Genomic DNA, 18,858 nt, shown 5'->3' with positions numbered 1-18,858 from the left:
ACCGGGCTACAGGAGACCTTGTTTGCAGTAAAGATGGTTTTTAATTCGTCGCTCTAGTTGACACAAAACTGAATTTTCTTGAAACAAAATTTAAGGAAAAAAAAAAAAAGCTGTAAAAGGAAATGACGTGAAGGAATAATAGAAAATATAAATTCCATTTTACAAACAAAAACTCCAATTGTGAAAGTAACTAATCATAAAACACAGTGTATGAGAATGTCGAGAATTATATCAGTGAAGAAGGAAAACACATTGAGAAATAAGAAGTAATACATTCCGCTAAAAGCTTTTATTTGGCAGTGGAAGACACAGAGTCATTTTATGGATGTTGGTGGTCGACAGTCATATAAAAGTAGAGAAGGTGGGTTTTTTTTTTAAAGCTCCCGTTTTCCCAGTTTTTCTGCCTATTTTTATTTGAAGAAAAATCTGATTAATAATAATCACCTCTGGCACGGATTATCTTGCTCTTCCGTGGATGTAGAAATCCAACAAATCTGATCATGAATTTGGGGGCACAGCCAGAAGGTCCTTAAAGTAGAAGGTCAACCAAATAGGCAGTGATGTACATGGGTGTACTACCGAAAAATGGAGGCACACACTAGACACCTGTTATTCCACCCAACCACCCATATCCATATAGCTATGACTTGGCTATGCATACAGATGTCCTCTATGGGGGAACGGCCATAACCATTGCCGTAAATCTCTAGGGGCAGCTTATCTCACAAGAACAAAAGGATCAGGTGTGCCGAAATCCAACTGGCCGATCTTATTTGGTTTCTCCCAGATATCTGCAATTGGGTAAAAACAGGAGCCCCAATACACATTACATGGTCAGTCGTTTCCACCAACATCAGTGGATCGGACATTAAAGGGTTGTCCATGGAGTCTTCTTTTGACCTACTTCCTCCAGGAGGTTTTAGATGTTGTATCTAGGTGGTTGTAGGCTGGTTCTGGCCCCAGGTAACATGATCGTTCCAACTCCTCCCTCCTCTCCCATTATCATTGGTACTTATCTTTCCTACATAGGCTGGCAGCCCATACTAAAGGCCATCTCCCATAGCACAGGTAACGAGTGGTGAAAACGGGAGAACAGGGAGGAGATGGAGCAACCCGAGGGTCAGGTGCCGTTTCCAACACATGGACCACAAACACGTCAAAAATTGTCTCCCTGGAAAATCTCTGCATGCATCTGAGCGTGCCATCCATGGGGGCGTCCAATAGTCCATTCCATGTCATCGAAACAGAACAGATCAAAAGCTTCCATAGAGGTAATTGCTGACACTCCAAGTGCCATCCTAGTGAGTTCCACTGCAAAATCGTCCCCACCTCAGAGTCGTAATCTATTGTGTATGGGCAGCCTTTTGTATACGATTGTCAGGCATCTTGTCCATAGCAACTAAAACGTCTCAGATCTTCAGCTCGAACCTGGAACGAGGATCTGAATTGCTTACCATGAAATTAATCAGATTTTTTTTCAAATAATAAATTCAGGTGAAAAACCTTCAGAAAATTTGTCAAAAAACTAACCTATATATACAAAAAAAGAAGCAGTAAATTTCTGGTCCGGGTAACAGATACAGTAACATTTTAATCAGAATTAAGTCAACACCGCAAGTCGCAGAATTATTTCCATTCTCTCTAGAACAAGGAGGCAACATTGGCAGTTCTATACAGTAAATTTAAGGAATCAACGTCGCTTAAGATTCATTACATCATGTTCAGAACAAAAAAAGTTGCAGCATATACATTTACAAAACGAACAGAAAATAAAAAGACCTTTCCTAGAAATCTCAAAAGTTTTGGGTTACGTCGTTGTAATCAGAACATCAATGTCTATAATTATAGAAAATGGCAGGCCACAAACTTAAGTTAATTACAAAAAAATCCCCCCCAAAAAATAGATTTTTTTTCTTTTCTGAAACTTTCCAATAATATTGCATATTATTTTAATATATTAATATATACTTTAATTTAACTCAACACTTTTACACATAGATTAACCAGTTACATGGTAGCGGATGTCAATGGAAAAGTTGCTGATCTTTGGCACGATAGCTAGTCTTCGGGGAGCGTTTCCGAGAAAACCGGATGACCGATTCGGGATTTTCCATTAATAGAGATTGTATTTGAGCGGATGGTGATCTGGAAGAAAATGGAGAGCAAAGATACAGAGAAGTTTATAACGCAGGATCGGAGATCGGAAATAGACAAAAGATATCGGCAGAATTCTGCAGAACATTTGTAATTTCAATCTTTGGGATTTCAGCACGCTAAATTCTTAAAGGGATCCTATAAGTAAAATGCTATGTTTTCTCTCTAAGACGTAGGAATAGCCTTAAGAAAGGCTATTCTTCTCCTACCTTTAGAGGTCTTCTCCGTGCCCCAGTTTGGTAGAAATCCGGATTTTCGTCAGTATGCAAATGAGTTCTCTCGTAGCACTGGGGGCGGTCCCCAGTGCTCAAACAGCACTGGGGGTGTCCCCAATGCTGCAAGAGAACTCTCCAGCACCGCCTCCATCTTCGTCTGCTTCCGATGCTGGGATCAAACGTCTACGCTGGCGCAATGGGCTCTGCCATCGGGCCTCGGGCAGAGCCGACTGTGCATGCCCGTGGCCATTTTTTTGTGGCCGCTTACACAGTAAGCTGGGGTAAGCGACTACAAGAAAATAACCGCTTGTATGCGCAGTCGGCTCTGCCTGAGGCCCGACAGCAGAGCCGACTGCGCATGCCTAGATGTTTGAAGCCAGCGCTGGAGGAAGATGCAGAGAGAGGCCGTTCCAGAAGAAGATGGAGGCGGCGCTGGAGAGTTCTCTCAAAACATTGGGGAACATCCCCAGTGCTGTTTGAGCACTGAGGACCGCCCTCAGTGCTGCGAGATAACTCATTTGCATACCGAAGAAAAACGGGATTTCTACTGAACAGTGGCGCAATGAAGACATCTAAAGCTAGGAGAAGAATAGCTTTAAAGCTATTCCTACGTCTTAGTGAGAAAGCATAGCATTTTAATTATAGGATCCCTTTAAAAGGGACATGTTCTTCAAAGTAAACCAAGTAACAGATCTTTGTTATAGTACTGTAGGTGTAGCTGCTTGTTATTTAAAGGGGTTATCCACTTTCTCATGTTGATGGGCTATGCTTTAGAATAGGCCATCCATATTAGATCTGCAGGGGTTCGACACTGTAAGACAGGTTTACTAACTTTGTATAACAGTTAGACAGTGTAAACTTGGACTATACTACACCAGATTTATCACAGTGTCTAATGCAGTATCACATTATTACACTATCTAGTTTAATTGTATACCTCCTATTAGTTAGCTTACATCAGGATAGTGCCCCAAAAGTTGGAATATTTTTTGCCCCTGGTGTCACCACTTACTCCACGCCCTTGTGTCACACCCCTTTAATTAAAGTACATAAAAAGAGTGAAAAACACTTGGGCATTTTAGACAGCTTTTCGGCAAAAAACAGCTTAGTAAATATCCTTTTTGCAAGTACTTGAAGTTTCCAAGTTTTTGTTACCATGTTTACCAAGTTTATCAGTGCATGAGGACAGAAATAATAAAGCCTCAAAGAGTTAAATTCCATCTTCATATCTAGAGTCCCATATAGGGCGGGACATTTTGGTGCAAACCATGACCCTATATGGTACATGTCAAATAACTAGTTAGTAAATAGGGGGTTTTACGCAGTCGCCAGGTGAGTGATACAATGACATAGGAGAACCCTGTTGTCGGGGGGCGACACAGCTCACCGGGCCGCGCACCTTCCCAAAGTGTCAGGTTAGTAAACAAGCAGAAAAAATGGTTCAGAAATGTGAAAAGTCAAATTCCATCAAGCATAGGTAATGTAAAGTTCAGATTTAATTAAAAAGCAGTGCGGATTAGGTGTGACATTTAAATACGTCTCTGCTCACAAGACCTGCTGAACATCGGCCTTGACATTAGTGGAAGGCAACGCCAGACCAACCGCAACCAGTTCTCATTTAAGGTAAAAAAAAAATAAAAAAATAAAAATCAGTGGGGGCCATTTATCAAGACGCTGACAGGCAGCCTAATGGGTCAGAGGTCCCTAAGACTTCTATGGGAGCTTACTGCTAATTGTGACATTAACCCTCTACCATCCAGAACACACAACTAGGTTCATTGTTAATGGAGACTTCATCGTCACAAAGTCCAAGACATTATACAAAGATGTCCACCCTTATATCTGCATAGGTAACCAGTTACAGACTTTGGGAAACTAACTCACCCACAGGTCCTTATGGACCAATGGCTTAGAGTGCCAAATAACCCTATGCTGAAGTTGTCTATGACCACACCATATAACCCTATATATCACACAGCTCAGCTTCTCTCTTCTATCATATAACCCTATATATCACAGAGTTCAGCTTCTCTCCTCTATCATATAACCCTATATATCACAGAGCTCAGCTTCTCTCCTCTATCATATAACCTACATGGGCCCTACCCATCAACCAGAAGAAGACCAAAATCATGGTATTCCAGAAGAAGGGCCACAATAAAGCCTCCACCACCTCACAATTCACACTGAACGGCTCCACACTGGAGAAAACCAACAGCTACACCTACCTGGGGCTGGAGCTCAGCCAATCAGGAAGCTTCAAAGCAGCAATAGAAACCCTGAAAGCAAAAGCCTGCAGAACCTTCTACGCCATCAGAAGACAACTGTACCACCTCAAACCACCGGTGAGGGTCTGGATGAAGATATTTGACGCAGTCATCTCCCCGATCCTTCTCTATGGCAGTGAGGTTTGGGGCCCAGCCACCTACCCAGACCAGTCAAGGTGGGATTCCAGCCCAACAGAGAACTTCCACCTGGAGTTCTGCAAATACCTGCTACATGTCCATCGCAACACCACCAACATAGCCTGCAGGGCAGAGCTAGGCAGACTCCCCCTATGGCTCACCATACAGAAGAGGGCGCTAGCTTTCCAGGCACACATCCAGGGGAGCAAGCCTGACTCCTACCACCACCAAGCATGGCTAAGCCACCTGAGCAAACCAGACATTCAACAACCAAACAGCAGCCAACCACCAAACCAAAAACTCCAACAGATGATAACCAAGGCCGAAATAAAGGCGACCACAGAGGCAAACAGAGAGCGGTACATTGAAGAATGGAGAAACGAAATAAATAACTCCAAGAAACTCACCGTGTACCAATCCCTACAAAGGGACTACACCATGGCCACCTACCTGGAGAGAATACGCCACCCCAAGCACAGACAGACCCTGAGCCGATACAGACTGAGCGCCCACAACCTAGAGATAGAGACGGGGCGATACAGACAGACGTACAAGCCACGGGAGAAGAGACTGTGCCAGCACTGTGACAGGGGGCCCTAGAAGACGAGACCCACTTCCTGCTACACTGCACCAAATACTCAGCTATGAGGGCCGTCTACTACCAAAGACTCTCTGCCCACATCCCAGACTTCATATCTGCAGACGAGAAGAGGAAACTCTACATCCTACTGGGAGAAGAAGAGGCCACTGTGGAGATCGCTGCCCAATACGTGTCCAGCTGTCACCAAACAAGAGGAAGATGAGACTCCATGGACTGTTATATTTATCCCAAAACACCCGCCCCATTTGATTTTGATATATCACAGAGCTCAGCTTCTCTCCTCTATCCTATAACCCTATATATCACAGAGCTCAGCTTCTCTCCTCTATCATATAACCCTATATATCACAGAGCTCAGCTTCTCTCCTCTATCATATAACCCTATATATCACAGAGCTCAGCTTCTCTCCTCTATCATATAACCTATATATCACAGAGCGCAGCTTCTCTCTTCTATCATATAACCCTATATATCACAGAGCTCAGCTTCTCTCCTCTATCATATAACCCTATATATCACAGAGCTCAGCTTCTCTCCTCTATCATATCCTCCTTTCAGTACGGCAGCAGAAATAACCAGGCAGGTACAAGAAAAAGTACAAGAAAGTTTAGTTTTGTCACCTTAAGGTAGAGCCCCACTGGTGTGAACACCTCTCCATAATGAATACAGACCCTCGCCCCTGTACTGTATTTCTAATAGGTTGTAGTATCAGAACTTACTTGTTAGTTTGGCTACTCAATGTAAATATCCTCAAACCTCTTAAGTCTGAATCTGTACACATTCTAATAAACTCACCCTTTTCAGGTTGGAAGCCGCCTGTCCGGAACGTATGGCAGCCAGGATATCCTGGCGGAGTTGTTCTGGATCAGAATTTTGAAATGATACTGTGGGCTTTTTTTCAGGAACGGGAGGAGGACTATGGACTCTGTATTTTAGTTCAGGGGTTAGTATCTACAAGACAAAAGGTCTCACAGTGACGGCATTCTCGGGGTTAAACAGATTACTACAATTTATATATATATATATTGTAAGCCACACAAGTGATTTCAGTACAATAATTAACATGAAAACGTATTAAAGGGCAATTTCCAATCTCATCACACCCCAAGCCAATCCCATCTTTAGCTACAATATACCTTTAAATTAATCTAGATATTTAGGATCAGGTTGGATCTTGGGGAGCTGCAACAATTTCCTAGGTAAACAATTTACCACCTAGTTTATGGATATGTACGTAGAGGAGCCACAAATAAAGATAGTCATAAGTATCAAGTCTTACGTGCGCCCCATTTAGAATGTGTGATATATGTAGCACTTTTTCATGCTGCAGCCCAGGAAATGACCATCGACACAGTGAAGCTGCAGATCCGTCACGGTCACTCTGTCTACTGGGTTGAGCCGATCTTGAGATTTCAGGATCGATTTTAAAATCTGATTTCCGATCATTTTCCAGCCTATCCCGATCGTGAAATTTGCTCGATCGCCGATCAGGATCCGATCTTTCCTGATCCCGATCGCTCAACCCCAATTGTATGTTATATATACAGTAGGGTTGAGCCGATCTTGAGATTTCAAAATCCGATTTTTGATCATTTTCCAGCCGAGCGTGAAATTTGCTCGATCGCCGATCAGGATCCGAACTTCCCCGATCGCTCAACCCTACTGTCTACCCTAATTCACATTACACATTCTTTCCCCACCCTTCACCCCTCTTCTACAGCAATGGCTGCGCATTTATATCAGTGCAAATAGCTAAGAATGTGGCAGCTCTCAATCCTCTCAATCACTAATCGTTCATGGAAATCGCCCTTTAACGACAATTAACATTAAAAAATCTTTACAATCCAAACAAGTTAATTAAATATCCTGTTAATAGCCATTTAATATTATTACATAGCAGTGTTAGGGAGCCACATCTGGGTTTAATGTTCAGCAAGTAGTCGCAGTATTTTCTTATTATATAAATAATAGTCACAAGTACGAGGAATGGACTCACCCCCGACCCTCCAAAGTATTCCCTTCACAGTGCTATGCAAAAGTTTCAGGCAGATATGCTGTACAATAAGAATTCAGAAATAGAAGGGTAGCGAATGAAGACCAGAGAAATATGAATGCCATCAATATTTGGTGTGACCTTTACCCTTTGGAGGAGGTGTCCTGGAAAGGATAATATGGCCCCTACAGATATAGCCGTGATCTCAACATCATCCAGTCCATCTGGGATGACATGAAGAGACAGAAGGATTGGACAAGCCTACATCCACAGAAGATCTGGGCTTACTTCTCCAAGACGGAGGCCGGAACAGCCGCCCTGCCCATTTTTGCCAAAAACCGTCTGTACCGATAAGAAGGGAAAGGTCACACCAAAGTTTGATGGGATTTACATTTCCCTTGTTTTCATTCACTACAAATACTTTCCATGCATACCTAAAACTTTTGCGCAACACTGTGGTTCATGTATTCAAATCACACGTTGATGATCCAGGATCTACAAGATGTTATATTGTTTTTCTTCCGGAATTCTATAGTCTTCTATTTGGGAAATGGTTCCTATGAGCTACAAGACTTTCTGCAGTTCTACTGAACTTGGCAATGAAGGTCTCGGTGAGATATCTGCCCGACTCCAGACAACACCTCATTACGAGATCTGCATGTCAACATGGTTCTAGGTATACGTGACTGAGTTTGGACTCTTATGTTCAAGATACGGTATTATTTAGAGTAGGGTCTCAACTTGTAGACCCAAGCTACTGCCATACCCCTACTAAATCTAAGAAATGTATCTGTAAAAAGTAGATAAAACCCGAAAACTAATGTACACAGTTAACTCTTAAAGTGATATTGTTTGTTCTTAGAGATGAGCGAGTAGTGTTCGATCGAGTAGGTGTTCGATCAAATACTACAGTATTCGAGATACTCGTACTCGATCGAACACTACTAGCTGTTCAAAGTTTAAGGTTCGATGCAGAACCAGCGTTGATTGGCAGAATGCTATACATTCTGCCAATCAACGCTAGTTCTTCTCTTACCTTTAGAAGTCTTCTCCGTGCAGTGTCCCCGTGGCGTCTTCTGGCTGGAATTCACTCTGCCTAGGCATCCGGCCTAGGCAGAGCCGACTGCGCATGCGCGTGCATGCCCTTGCATGCGCAGTCGGCTCTGCTCAGGCCCCGATGCCTAGGCAGAGTGAATTCCAGCCGGAAGACGCCTCGGGGGCGCTGCGCCGGGAGAAGACTTCAAGGGGAATCCAGCCCGACCGTCACTCGTGGACTTGGTAAGTATGATTTTATCGAATGTTGCCTACCCCTGAAATGAGCATTTCCCCCCATAGACTATAATGGGATTCGAAATCCATTCGAACAGCCGAACAGTGTGCGGCTGTTTGAATCGAATTTCGAACCTCGGACATTTTAGTGTTCGTTCATCTCTATTTGTTCTCAATGAAAATTTACTCTTCCCTAAACAGTTTTAGGTAGATTACCTCCTGATCTTCCTCAGGCTCCTCCTGTGGAATGGTGGAGAATATCGGAGAATCCTTTTTGGTTTCACTTGGAGAAGTAACTGGAGACCATCCTATGGGGGCATCCACAATCAAAGGGGACTTGGTGGGCGAGATGCCCGAACTGAATGATTGAGACCGTTTAACCACCGGATGTGAACTTAGAAATGGCCTTGGGGTGACAAAGTTGCTGAATTTTGGAAGAGTTAATGGAGGGTTATGACTAGTAGGAGAGATCGAAGATTGTACAGTTTTGCTAGAAGATGTAGTAGAAACTACTTCAGTTTTCCATTCATTTTGCACAATGGGAGATGGCTTCTCAGCAGAGTAGACCTCATTTCTAGTTTCCAAAAGTTTTTGCTCCAGTGTTGAGTGATCAGGCCTTTTCTCTTCGGAAGACTCCACCACTCTGGGCTGGTAAGACAGTTCACTTGACAATCCTCTTAGTTTAGAATTTCTTTCGGTGGAAGCTTGCGAGACATTGACGTGGTTTCCAACTTCTGAGGGCTTCTCAGAAATGGATCCAAGGCCACCGTTCTTAGTCTCGCTGTACGTTTCTGGTGATGGTGGTTTGTCTTCTGGTAATTTCTCCTCCAGCCTAGGCGGGAAATTCAGTACATTCACTCTAGAAGGAAGAGTTCTGATGGATATTTGTGCAGCCTCATTTCCTAAGTCTTTAATTTTTACAGTACTACTCGAAGGATTTGCAGAAGTTTTGGCCTTGGCAATGGCGGACGTCACGTACATGCTTGAGGCTCTCCTTTGCATCTGTAGGTAGAAAGAACTTGGACCTTTTTGTGGGCTTGTAGGTTTGGGCTTTGGTTTGACCTCAGGAGGAGCAGTTTTTTCCGATGTTAGAACAGGGGCAGAGGATAAACTTCTCGAAAGTGCAAAATGTTCTTTCCGACTTTGGTCAGCAGTAGTTTTAGAAACCGTACTCAGTGTGTTGACATTTGACCCTTGTGGCGATAAGTCCCCGTTTTTCACCACTGAAGGCGTCTGACTTTTTTCATACTCCGGGTCATAATTATGGGCAACGTTGCTATTTGTAATAGTATAAGTAGTCTCTTCTTCACTCACAGACTTCCCGCCATCTTGTGAACCTTCATAATCTACATATCTTTCTACCTCGAACGATCTTTGGGGTATAATTTTGTAGGTAGTCATCCCAACCTTGGGGGGATAGTCTCTCGTGATCTCATTGGAAGGCTTAGGCTTGGGATCAGAGTGCTGTCGATAGAATTGAAATGTTTTTGATTGGGAACCTTCAGCAACGTTCTCCTGGAAACTTACAGTCTGAGTTTCGACACTTTCGCCCACATTACTGACATGTTCGTTTTTATTTTGATGCTCAGTGATTTGTGCCAGGTAACTGGAATGACCATTGAGTTCAGGTTGGACTTTGTGCACCAAAGAATTACCCTGAGAAGGTGCAACTTCATGGTCTAGGATCACATCCACCTCGCTGTCAAAGGTAACTGTCTGGACTGCAGAGTCCTGCATTTTTCCCTTTTGGCATGTGGACTGTTTCACCTCTGTATCCACGTGGCTTTCGGTCAGGTTAATGTAGCCACTGTCTTCAGTAACAAGATCTGCGATTTCAGTAGACTTTACATACGACGCCGTCTGAGAGGCCTGTTCTGCTACTACAACTTTACTATCAAAGGTCTGGTGATTCTCCAGGTCCCTGGTTGGGGTACATGTCCTATTCTCTCTTTCACCTAGGGAAATAAAACAGATAAATAAATGAATATAGAATTGATGTAGACTCTAGTAATCTGCACGGGAGCTTAAGAGGGTTGGGCAATCTCTTTATGTTAGAAGGATCCCCCCTTCAAAAGTTGACCACAATGAGTCCCACTGCTCGGAATCTCACCGATCAGCGCCAACCCAAGGAGAAATGAAGAACTGCATGGTGCTCAATAAAATCAACAGGCTGTCCGTGCAACTCAGAGTCCGGTCATGTCCTCCAGGAAGAGATGCTCATTGCAAAAGGCCTCCATTATAGCCAACCAATGGAGGACTCAAAGGAGGTTCCCAACAATTAATGATTTTCTAAACCAGAGTTCCCCTTTAAACAAACTTTCTGCCTCGACATATAAACTAAACAATGGAATACCCCTTTAAGACAACTGCAATAAATACACCACTCTGTTGAGACTGATGCATCATGTGCCGATCTTAATATTGTGAGAACCGGTAGTAGAGGATCCAAATTTATTAAGAGGCTCTAGATACCAAATAACTTTGGCGCACCAAAAGAGATCCTGAACACCAGAAAACATCTAAGGGCGGGATTACATCTGTGCCCGTTCTCCGCTTTCAGTTTCCGTCTTCTGCCGACAGGAGACGGAAACCCAGAAGACCATGTCCGCTTGTGAGTGTTTTGTGGTCTCCGCGGCAAAAGTTTTTTTTGAACCGGACACAAAGTTCTGCATGTCCAACTTTGTGTCCAGTTAAAAAAAAAACGGTTTTGGCACGGAGACCAGTTTCTCAGGCAGAAGACGGAAACTGAAAGCGGAGACCGGGCGCAGATGTCAACCCGCCCTAAGCCAGTCAAAGGCTGACATACATTTCAGGTATAACTTGCACCAATATTCTAGTGCGAGTTATAGTAAATTAGTTGGGCCTAGACATCCCTCCTCTGGCCTGCCTTGATCCTGGTCTGCTCTGGACACTTTTATCAAGAATAATGAGAAGGTAAGAAAATGGACAAAGTGGTACATTTTGGTACAAATATCTGTGCACCATTAATATCCTACTTTGGGGCCAGAATACTGATATAATAAATTCCACCTAGAGTAAGAATTGAGAGATGATGAAAGAGAGTGCGCATGCGCAAGAGAAAGCGAGAATGCGCACGAGAGAGAGAGAGCGCTGCATCGAAGACGTCTCGTCTAGACAACCAATTTCATTCTCTGTACTGACTTTTTTTTCCTCTAGATGAGAGTTAATTTGCATACAGTCTTCCCATGAAGCATTACCTGTAAGACTCCATACTTAGTGGGACCCCCAAGGTCCAGTGAACCCCTCATCGGGCAGCCAAGTATCTGTACAGTAGGATGAAGAAAGTGCCTTGGGGCGCTATACCGTATGTAATGTACACAATGTAACTAGCTCATGGATACGTCATTATATTACATTATACGTAAAATATTCAGAACATTGTAACAATTTACATAACATTCTATTTTCTACGAAAACTTGTCTTAATCTGTCGTGTTGTTGGTTTGCTGTCCTGTTTCCATCCGTCATTACAGAGGTGTTAAATATGGCTTCCAGTCATGCATATCTCACACATCACATGGAAAGTACATACTGGAATGTGTACACACTGAACTCACGTCAAAAAATGTCTGAGACCTGGAATCAGTCCGGGGGTAATGGGGACATGTCAGGAAAATGAGTTCTCCTCAATATCCAAAGGATAGGGTAGAGGATGCATGTCTGATGGATGGGGGTCTGACTGCTGTCATTCGGCTATCTCCGATGCTCGAGATCCATATACTCACCAATCTTATCATATTCCAGTGTTGTATTCTCAGTAGCAGCTTCATCTTTTATAAAAAGACTTGACCTGAAAGACATTAAAATGTGGGATTAAAAAAGAACAATAAGGTTATGCTTTAAGAGAGTATTACTGGAAGATGAGGCTATTCTCCTGCACGGGGCGCAAGTTGTGCTCCTTAATTCTGAATAGGTTTTGGCTTATGCTGTTGCTTTTTCTGGTGAACAAGGAACCAAGGTTCAAAGAAATTCAGGGGTGTAGAGTCAGAGTCAGATCTGGGTGGAGTCTTAGTTGGAATTATTTTTTTATTATATTATATAAATAGATACATAATTTGTTCCGTGGTTACTATCATAGGAATTACTGGATTAGTAATGATATTATACAATTATTAATATTGTAGAGTGTGTTACATGTGGTTAGTGCAGTAGTGATTATATTGGGTACAAATAATTTTTTTGGATTTATGTTCACCATTAGGGTTGAGTGATTAGGAAAGATCGGATCCCGATCGGCGATTGAGCAAATTTGTTAATTGGGATCAGGTGGAAAATAATCGAAAATCGGATTTTAAAAACGATCCTGAAATCTCCAGATCGGCTCAACCCTACCTATGACTTATTGCATTTAGGGTTGAGCGATCGGGAAAGATCGGATCGCGATCGACAATCGAGTAAATTTCCCGATTGGCTGTAAAATAAACGAAAATCGTTAAACGATCCTGAAATCTCAAGATCGCCTCAACCCCATTCACCATGTTTTTTTTATATGATGTGTTATGAGCAGACACAATGCGACAAGTTTTGACAATACGATACTCACGTTCCATCTACAGTGATATCGTCCTGTGTAATCTTGGAAATATCCTCGACGTCAGAGAGCACCGAAGACTCGTGTGTCTCAGAAGCCGCGCTCTTATCCCCCGCCACATCTGAATGTTCTTCGGTAGACAATGAACTGATTTCTTCCTTGGTGGAACCATTGACACTTTCCTTAGAGACAGATTCAGTTTCTTCCGTAAGAGAGACCCTCAATCCTTCCTTCTCCTCTTGGAGGTCTGAGCTGGAGACTAAATGGACGACTGCTAATAAAAAACAAAAACATGTAATCACAATTTACACATGAATAATACGGGACAATTAGGGGCAATTATTTTCCAATTGGTGAAATTGTTCCTTTGTTGTTCCTCCTACAAATTTCAGAATCATTTGGTCACAGTTGGAGATGAATCCCTGGACAATCCGACCCTGTCAGGCAATGTGTCGGGAGGAATAACATAGAAACGATACAATACGAGCGCTAAGAAAAATCGTCCAGAATTTTTCATTTTAATCGGCAATACAAATATTTGCCAAATTAAGTTTTATAGCTACAATAAAATAATCTAGCTAATATTACACAGAATTCTCTCTCCTTATCTCTGACTCCACATCACAGCCTGAAAACTAATCCTCTGAAATCCGGATTCTCCTGGCAGCATTTATTTCAGGGGTAGGACAGAAGTGACTTCATGAAACCTTTATTGGCCTCCGTCGTCAAACCACAATTTACATGCATTACCAAGAGATTCCAGGAGGTGTCGCTAGAGGACCACAAATACCATCGCAGAACCAAAACGATGAAACCGTATTACAGAGGTATCCCGAAATCAGCAAAACTGTGACGTTATGAAACATCTGGTCAAGATATAGAAATATTGCAGCACAAAAAAAAACAAAAAAAACTGATTCAATAAAGCAAAAAACTGCTGAAGAACAGAATGTCCTTGTTACTGTGACCTAGCGGAGAGTAAATCACCTTATTGTAACGCCACGGACAGCTCTGCTGTAGGAGACACTTCAGTAACATCTGACCTCATAATATAACACCTGAGCGGGCACATGGTCTCTGAAGGTCAAAGGGTCTAAAGGACTTTATACCTGTTGGGGACGTCTCGTGGAGATTGCGGTCATCATCAGACACTTTATGCTGGTTTATTTCTTCTGAAACCCCTGAAATAAAATAAATCATTACTATTATATTACCAGCTGAAGTCTAGTATATGATATATGTGACGTAATATATGAGAAGGACTATACAGTGATATATATTACTATTATATTACCAGCTGTAGTCTAGTATATGATATACATGACGTAGTATATGAGAAGGACTACACAGTGATATATATTACTATTATATTACCAGCTGTAGTCTAGTATATGATATATGTGATGTAGTATATGAGAAGGAATACACGGTGATATAATTATATTATATAAATTATAAATTACTATTATATTACCAGCTGAAATATCTCTATATTATAAAAATGAATTTCTGTCTGTTTGTTCTTTATGCGCGACCAAACGACTGGCCCAATCTTCACCAAATTTTGCACACAGATAATTCAGGTGTCCGGGAAGGTTTAAGAGGAGACCTCAACTCGTCCGGACATACCATTCCAGAGATAAAGCTTTCCTAAAATCCTGACCCCCTGTTAGGGCAGTGCGGCAGATGCGGCCAAGGGGTGGGGTCGCAGCCCGTTCCTCTGTTGTGGCGCCGTAACACATGGTCATTCCCTCCTTGTATATGGTATATGTGATGCAGTATAAGATGAGGACTACACAGCGATACAAATTACTATTAGATTACAACCAACAAAGGTTATTAACACAGATGAAGGGGCGCAGTATTCGGCAGCCTGAAGATCCCCACTTCATATTTTCATGGGAATCCCCACTTTGTGTTATTTTCAAGATGCCGACAGTGTCAGACTGAAGTTCTTTGGGCCCACCAGATAAAATGGTGGGAAATAGACCCCAGTACCATACAAAGGTGGGTGTCTTCTGCTGGGCCATTATGGAATTATAGGCTCTGGTAGACCCGGCCGACAAGGGATGTAATAAAGGGTTCCATATAAATGTATTACCGATAGTGTTACTGATATGGTCATTCATCTCTGTTGGAGTTTTTGGAGGAGGCGATGGCGGGAGCGGAGCTTTCCTCTTTGTCCTTCTTAGTGAAGAGTTAAAGGATGACGTCCCGCTGTGCTGGAAAGAGCCGGTTCTAGATCTGTCAAATCCAGTTACAGTCTGCGAGGAAGCATCAAACATAAAGTAAACGTGGGAAAAGACATAATATAATACATTGTCACTGGATGTTGTAACTTGAATTCTGGCTTCAGCTCCGCACCAATGTCTCACAACCTGTTTGATCAGGAGCTTCAATGGAGAGGGGTGTCTGCCTGGTTCCAAAACTCCCATACAAGATAATGGAGACCACTATGACATGTGCGTCCACCTTTCCATTCATTTTCCACCAGGGGGCAGCCACTACCTTATCACAAGGGATGGGGCCCTGCACAGTCATCAGAGATCAATGGCAAATCCCTGTGTCATAGCCCTTTAAAGGCCACGCCTACTTTGTAAACAATGTTGCAAATAGTCTTGATTTCTGTACACAGTTCCTAGGACAGGTTATGAGTCTCCATGGTAACAGACAACTAGAGTGCTTTGTGTGTAGTCTGATTCTTCATTCATGTACCATACTGTCTACTCCATTTACCTACAGGCCGTCTAAGTAATAAGTGGCTGCTATAGACAGGAAATTTAGAAAAGGAAACCCTACAAGAGAAGAGGTGTTATTATTAGGTAATGATTTAACAAATTAAAGCCAATAAAAGGAATGACGTGCCTTCTCCGAATCGTCAACGCTGACAGATTTCACAACACAAGATGAAGTTCGTATCTGCCCCCGATGTATTTCATTGGATCCGTTATGGGTCGGGTTCATGGGTGGCAGCGGAGCTCTCCGTTTCTTTGGTACGTCAGAAGGCAAGGTGCTGGAATCGTAAGACTTGGTGACCGTATTCGCTCTCGTCACGTTCTGTGGTCTTGGCTTATTGAGCAGCGGAGTGGCGGGGGCGCTGGAGGTCTGGACACGACAAAAAAACACAATAAATCATTGTTAATAGAGATGAGCGAGTAGTACTCGATTGAGTAGGTATTCGATTGAATACGATGGTATTCGAAATACTCGTACTCGATCGAGTAACACTCACTATTCGAATGTAAAAGTTCGATGCAGAACCAGCATTGGTTGGCCGAATGCTATACAGTCTTCTCCTACCTTTAGAAGTCTTCTCCGTGCAGCTTCCCTGCGGCGTCTTCCGGCTCTGAATTCACTCTGCTAGGCATCGGGCCGCTTGTAGTGCGGACATGCGCAGTCGGCTCTGCCCAGGCCTGATACCTGGCAGAGTGAATTCAGAGCCGGAAGATGCCGCGGGGACGCTGCAAGGAGAAGACTTCTCGGAGGATCCAGCCCGACCCTCACTCGTGGACTTGGTAAGTATAATTTGATCGAACGTTGCCTACCCCTGAAACGAGCATTTTCCCCCCACAGACTATAATAGGGTTCGATATTCGATTCGAGTAGTCGAATATTGAGGGGCTACTCGAAACGAATATCGAACCTCAAACATTTTACTGTTCGCTCATCTCTAATCATTAAGTATAGGAAAATTTATAGGCGTAATCCCACTCGCTTATGAAGCGTCATCCACTTTTCAAAAACAACCAATCCCAATACTTCTTCAGTGGAAATTTTTGAGGAAAAAAATTAAAAGTTGCTATGAAAAATTAACTATTATTGTGATCTATAACCATCCAATTAATAGTAGATATCAAAAAATATCCCACGTATATATGTATATATTATGTAGCCGCTAATATTTAAGTGACTAGAACAGGTGAATATAAGAAACTTAATATTGTATCTTAAGAAATCTATGGAGAGGGGAGAGGGAGGAGGAGGAGTTGGTAACTGATTCATTGAGTCAAACTGTAGAATTGTAGCCCATTGACAAGAGGAATCATAGCACACAGTTGTCAGTTTAGTCTTACATTTCCAGGAGGAATAACATGAGAGGTATTAAGAGTAATTCAGAGAACTCTTGATAACATTTTCCCAGACATCTTACCTGATCACGTTTCTTTTTAGTACTTCTGCGGAAAAAGTTGAAGAACCCCTTTTCATCGTGATGTTTAATGTCAATGTTCTGACAAGACTCTGTAAAATTAACATAGACAATTAGGAGAAGCTTTTCAGAGCAGATCGCAACGTAAGACATATAAGGGGAGAAAACTAGAGGATATTGAGGTGCACATTGGGTGTAAGGCTATTTTTTAATACAACCATGCACCACAACCTCCATTCTGTGCCTCGATTGACTTATTGTGCAAATGTGGGTGGAGCAGGGTGGGCCAGGGCAAGGTGGGGCAAGGAGCAGAACAGGGATCAGAACAGGGAGCAGGGTGGGCCGGGGCAGAACAGGGAGCAGGGTGGGCCGGGGCAGAACAGGGAGCAGGGTGGGCCGGGGCAGAACAGGGAGCAAGGTGGGCCGGGGCAGAACAGGGAGCAAGGTGGGCCAGGGCAGAGTGGGACAGGACAGAACAAGGAGCAGAACGGAGGGCAGGACGTGGACACTTCGACCTGACATATTCATGAACAGGTACTTACCTTGCAGCGGTGGCGGTCTGATCTCTGTGGGAGATGTAGCTAAAATGAACATTAAAAAATAATATTTTATAAGAGATTGTATAACCGGCAATAACATTTTACAATTTCTAGGATTAGTTTCTGCAGTAAGTGTTTTATGGGCAGCAATAACCAGGTAGTCTGTAAAGGACTTGTACAAGCCTACGATGGAGACATCACTGCACACTGGGCAGGACACTCGGAGAAGAAACAGTCTCAGGCCCAGCAGAGAAGTGGTTATAGGGTGTTCAAAGGCCACATCTGGGTCCTGGTGTCAAAGGAAATCCAGAGACAGGGTCACTTTTTTGGTAGGTTCCAGTCCCTTTGCTAATGAGTGGTGAGAACCTACAGTATGCAGGACTCATCTCCCTGGCAAGCAGAGGGAAAGTAATGGTGCAAGGATCATCGGACAAAACCCGAAAGCATAATGGGGGTCTCATTTTGATCTTTGCTATGAGACCCCCTCTCTCTTACGCATGTCATAGAATGAGGGCTCTATTACAGATTGTGCACTGGGCATTAAATCTATACACAATTTACACCCAATCCCCTATTGTGTTCTCACATTCATAATGGACCCATGGTTGCGGCTCTTACCTCGGCTGTGATCCATTGCATACAGCTCCCGTAAACCAAGTTCATTCAGGGACTTTGTGATATCGAGATGCTTTTGGGACTGATAATCTTGTAGTAACACCGTAGAGTGAGGATCAAATTCACACTTGTGACTAATGGCGGGAATAAGGTCTTGAAGTGGGATGAAGGGACTGACCCTCATGACCGTCTTCTGCGTTCTCCTGTAGTTGATGACAACCCTCACAGTTTGCTGAAGGGTTAAAAGAAAAGTGATTTCAGATTCTTTGTATTTCCAGACGCAACAAAGTCCGTAGGATGAGATTGCTGGAGGGAATTTCTTTAGAAGATAATAATCATGTGTGACACCGCACTACAGATCTACCGC

General features: G+C 43.0%; 1 protein-coding gene across 1 annotated transcript in view; it reads right to left on the bottom strand.

The window, feature by feature from the left end:
* Window positions 1-218: 218 nt before the first annotated feature.
* Window positions 219-18,858, bottom strand: part of COBLL1 (cordon-bleu WH2 repeat protein like 1) — a 77,422-nt gene continuing 58,782 nt past the window's right edge. The window contains exons 5-15 of the mRNA XM_075284233.1: window positions 18,495-18,723; window positions 17,880-17,918; window positions 17,341-17,429; window positions 16,056-16,295; window positions 15,292-15,454; window positions 14,300-14,371; window positions 13,203-13,461; window positions 12,385-12,449; window positions 8,855-10,593; window positions 6,172-6,327; window positions 219-2,145 (exon numbers count right to left, since the gene is read on the bottom strand). Coding sequence (XP_075140334.1) covers window positions 2,059-2,145; window positions 6,172-6,327; window positions 8,855-10,593; window positions 12,385-12,449; window positions 13,203-13,461; window positions 14,300-14,371; window positions 15,292-15,454; window positions 16,056-16,295; window positions 17,341-17,429; window positions 17,880-17,918; window positions 18,495-18,723 — 3,138 coding nt within the window. The 3' untranslated portion in view covers window positions 219-2,058. The remainder of the gene's footprint in view (window positions 2,146-6,171; window positions 6,328-8,854; window positions 10,594-12,384; window positions 12,450-13,202; window positions 13,462-14,299; window positions 14,372-15,291; window positions 15,455-16,055; window positions 16,296-17,340; window positions 17,430-17,879; window positions 17,919-18,494; window positions 18,724-18,858) is intronic.

This window comes from Leptodactylus fuscus, chromosome 8 (genome assembly GCF_031893055.1).
Source record: "Leptodactylus fuscus isolate aLepFus1 chromosome 8, aLepFus1.hap2, whole genome shotgun sequence".
In the NCBI taxonomy this organism is placed as follows: domain Eukaryota; kingdom Metazoa; phylum Chordata; class Amphibia; order Anura; family Leptodactylidae; genus Leptodactylus; species Leptodactylus fuscus.
This window is presented reverse-complemented; position numbering and strand designations above follow the sequence as displayed.